At 55.4% G+C, this 4,272-nt stretch overlaps 1 protein-coding gene across 18 annotated transcripts in view; it reads right to left on the bottom strand.

The window, feature by feature from the left end:
* Positions 1 to 351: 351 nt before the first annotated feature.
* Mier2 (MIER family member 2) overlaps positions 352 to 4,272 on the bottom strand; it is an 18,473-nt gene continuing 14,552 nt past the window's right edge. For all 18 annotated transcript variants that reach the window (XM_031349403.1, XM_031349404.1, XM_031349400.1 and 15 more), the window contains 4 exons: positions 2,662 to 2,786; positions 2,473 to 2,549; positions 1,572 to 1,989; positions 352 to 1,302 (listed from right to left, as the gene is read on the bottom strand). In XM_031349403.1, the coding sequence (XP_031205263.1) occupies positions 1,281 to 1,302; positions 1,572 to 1,989; positions 2,473 to 2,549; positions 2,662 to 2,786 (642 nt within the window). In that variant the 3' untranslated portion in view covers positions 352 to 1,280. The remainder of the gene's footprint in view (positions 1,303 to 1,571; positions 1,990 to 2,472; positions 2,550 to 2,661; positions 2,787 to 4,272) is intronic.

Raw genomic sequence — 4,272 nt, 5'->3', positions numbered from 1 at the left:
AAGTGATGCCAGACACGAGTTCCCAATGGTGACCACACACAGAACCTTCCCAACTTTCCAACCCCAGCAAGCACTGGCCTTGCCACAGCACCTCTGCCCACCACCCAGGGCTCTGGGCCCTAGTGTCCCCTCTGCGACTGGCTCCAGGTAAAACAGACTGATCCTTTATGTTTGAGCTTTATCCCCACTTCCAGGATTTGCATGTGGCCCATGCTGTGGGGTCCTGTGTGATCTACCACCCTCATTCATCTCAGCTGTGTTCTGCTGTGTCCTCAGGCTCTTGCCCAAAGTCCCCGAGGGGTGACAAAAGCAATCTAGGCTCTCCAGCCCCTGGAATCCATGAGACACTCCGGGCTTCAAATCAAGTTTAATAAATAAAATAGCATTGGGCAAAGGCAGTCTCGCATCACAGTGTCCTCGGTGGGGCGAGGGACGGTCGAGTCCAGCCGCACAGGCTCAAACAGCACCGCTCTGCCAACACCGGGTGGAGCTGCCTGCCCAGGGACCCCACTCCAAATTGTAAACACCAACATAAATAAAATGAGGGAGGCCAAGGACTGGATGGGCCCAGCCACCCTGCTAGGAGCCTCCAAAGAAATGAGACCCGCAGGACAGGTGGGTGGCAGGGTGGTGCTTCCAGAGCTGTGCCCCGAGAGCCCCCAAGGAGAGGGGCAGGAAGGGAGCAGACCATCTGCTCCTCACGCGCCTGGGATGCTGAGGCCCCACCAGGGCACAGGGTGGGGAGTGCAGGCAGGACGCAGTTGGGGTATAAAGTGCGGCTTTTCCTGAAGTGAAGGCGGCAAAGGGCCGAGACGGGCGGCCACAGGGCGAGGTATATGGCTCTGTGCCCCGAAGTCCCACGCTGAGCGGAGGCTGGAGGCCACACCCCGCTGTGGTGGGGAAAGAGCTGGCCTGTGGAGGGTGCCTGGGCAGAGGCTGCTGGTGCGGATGAGTCCTGCCCAAAGCCCCAGGCAGCACCGCCTAACCAGCCTCTGCTGGCTGAGGGGCCAGTGGCTGGCTCCATGTTGGGACGGGCCCTCTTGGAGCCCAGCTGCCAGGCTGACTCCATGGCATGGTGGCAGCCTGGGGCCTTGGCGGTGCTGGATGCTGAGGTCTGGGGTATGTGTGGCCCTGGCCACTTCACTGGATCCCATCATGTTCTGAAGCAGAGAAGGCATCACACAGGCCTGCATGGGAAGGGGGGTCAGGAAGACTGACTCGCAGGCCTGGCAGTGCTGCCATGTCCACTCTGAGCACAAGTACCCACAGATGACCAGGGATCAACAGGTCATCACATTGCACCTATGGGAAACCATAAGCAAAGGTCAGTGGCCAAGTAACCCAGGTCTCACCCATCCAGACTAGCTGCCCCCACCCAAAACACAGCTCTGGTTTCTGCCTGAATACCACTTGCAGCATTATGGAGCACAAACAATGAAAACTTACTGCCGAGGAGAAAACTAAAGCTGTAGAGGAAGTTTACCATAGCCCACAGCAGACAGCTACAGCCCTGGGCACTGGCCAGCCTGCTCATGCTCCAGCCTGTGGAAGCTACCAAGAATGACACTCACTGTGACAAGGGCTCCGAGTGCAGTGTGGAGGCTGGGCACGCTGGATGGCCAGTTAGGAAGGGATTCACATCCCCAATGCCAATGAGTCCAAATTCAGTGACCGACAAGGCCACCTGTGCTGGAGCCATGGGCTCTGCAGTGTCCTCGCTCAGATCCACAGGGCTGGACGCAAGGGGCAGCTCCTCAGGTAGGGCAAGGTCCACAGCCAGCCTGGGGCTGGTGCCCGGCTCTGGAGCAGCAGCAGTGGGTGGGAGTTCAGCAGAGGTGGCCAGGCTAGTGGGCTGCTGGAGCGAGGGTGCAGCAGGGGGGTCATCCAGCTGCTGGAATGGACATGGTCCTGGCTCTGAGGAAGGGAGGTCATCCGAGCCTACGCCAGGCTGATCAAGTCCACCAGCTTCAATGTCCACATTCAGGGGCTCTAAAGGGAGAACATTGAGAACAGCCTGAGCAGAGGTTCAGCTCCTCCCATAGCCCCACACGCTCCTCTCAGATCTCACTTAGGGTAGGCCTCCTTACAAGAAGCCACTCACACCAATGGGCCCAGCCAGAGACTACGAGGTCAGGAGGGGGCTATGTCCACAGCATTAGAAACAGGAATCAGAGCCCAGAGATATAAAGCATTAGGGCTCTGCTGGAAATGGTGACACTGGACAGTTCTTCAAACCCATAGGCACCACACAGGGACTGAAATGATGCCTCCACCAGCAGCAGACTTCACGGGAGCAGCACCCATCCTTTTTCATCCCCTGTGTGAATGTACTTCTGTCCCCTCCCAGCCATAGGGTAAACGAGGTTGGCATCTGGGGGTAGGACCTAGCAGGCCCACTGCTCACTGGGAACTAACTGCAAAAGGTCTTGTGTTCCCTGTCCTTACCCACAGCCCCACCTCATGTGGACTCACCCACAGGCACCCCTGCCTCAGACTGCAGCCGGGCATGGCCATCAGGATCAAGCCCATCCAGGTCCTGTTCAGTATCCCTGTGGAAAGAACTATGAAGAGAAGGGAGCCAGGGAAGGAGGACCCCACCAGGAGGGCAGCCCAACACCCCACCACAGCCACCCTGGCCAGATGAATAGAATGAGCACGCACGTGGTTCCAGAGGAGACAAACTTCCGCCGGCCCAGCCGCGTCTGCTGGGCAAAGTAGTCGTAGCGCTCGGACTTCTTCCACAGGTAATAATACTCCACACACTCGCCCACTGACCGCGTGCGTACCTGTGTGAGCCATAGGCATGCTTTGGGCCTCACTGCGGGCCACAAGGCAGCAGGAGAGACTTCCTCTGGGACCCCATGAGAACTCACCTACTGCCGCTTGTCCCTACCAGTGCCCCATCAACTAGCACCCCAGGCCTTCTTTCCTGGACACCATGAGCACCTGCCTCCTGCACCAGGACATCTGGGCTCCTCCACACAGACAGACAAAGCCTCCAGCAAGAGAGCTGGAGTCTAGGATGCTGGCTCATGGAGTCAGCTGCTATTGTGAACATGACCGTGGAGCCATCCTGAAGACACAGCTGAGGACATGCACTGCAATGGGACCCAGTGCTGCTCAACTGCATTGTCAACAACCCAGAGACACATGTCAGGCATCCATGAAGAAAGCCCACACTGCATATGGGTGGGGTCTAGGATGAATCACAAAAGAAACAAGAAGCCAGCCAAGCACCCATGCCTACCTCCTCATTGACTGAGAAAGAACTCAGTGTGACCAACCCTCATATTCCCAGGGCCAGGCTGACTGTGTCCTCAAATCACAACCAGTAACAGAGGTCCTTAAGACATTTGTGGCCAGAGGTGTGGTCACAGCAACAAGTAAGTGACTAATACAGAACACTGGTACTGAGAAGGGGCACCTGTGTGGACAGACCAGCCCACGTGGTCCACAAATGTCTGGGAGGACCGTGAAAGTTTCATGGCCACTCTGGTGGGAATCCAGAAGAGGAAAATGTAGAGAGAAACATGCACAGTGGAAGCCATGAGCTTCCCAAGGGAACGAGGCTGGCCTAAGACCACTCTGTTACCTCTGGCAAAAACTCTACCTGCCTCCTGTCTGATTCCTGAACACTGAAGTAGAGCCAAACTCAAAAGTAACAGACAGAGCTGGGCATGGTGGTGCACGCCTTTAATCCCAGCACTCAGGAGGTGAAGGCAGGTGGATTTCTGAGATCAAGCCAGCCTGGTCTATCTACAGAGTGAGGTCCAGGACAGCCAGGGTTACACAGAAACACTTGAACTGGCCTTTGCTACTTTGTGGGTTCTTCTTTTTCCCACCATTTATCTCCCCCAACCACCATTTCACTACCTATCACTAGATGGAGAGAAGGAAAGAAGGAGAGGGGGGAAGGAGAGACGGAGGAAAGAGAAAAGAAGAGATCCCTAAATCTGATTTCTTTCTTCTTATTTCTTCTTTGAGCACAACTAGGACAAACTGCAGCCAACCGCCATGAATGACCAACAACCACCAAACTAATCTCTTGAGGCCCTAGCATTCATATACTATAAAGTTCCCAGAATTCCAAACTTTACACAATTGCAAAAAAACTATCAAACGACCTACAGGTGGCAAAACCACAACTTTTCTAGCACAAGAGGCAAATCACACACACTCAACTGCTGAGGAGAATCTGAAGTAGCCTACACCTACACCTGAGATTAAAACACACACTCAGCTGCTGAGGAGAATCTGAAGTAGCCTATACCT

Source organism: Mastomys coucha, unplaced genomic scaffold, assembly GCF_008632895.1.
Source record: "Mastomys coucha isolate ucsf_1 unplaced genomic scaffold, UCSF_Mcou_1 pScaffold4, whole genome shotgun sequence".
In the NCBI taxonomy this organism is placed as follows: domain Eukaryota; kingdom Metazoa; phylum Chordata; class Mammalia; order Rodentia; family Muridae; genus Mastomys; species Mastomys coucha.
This window is presented reverse-complemented; position numbering and strand designations above follow the sequence as displayed.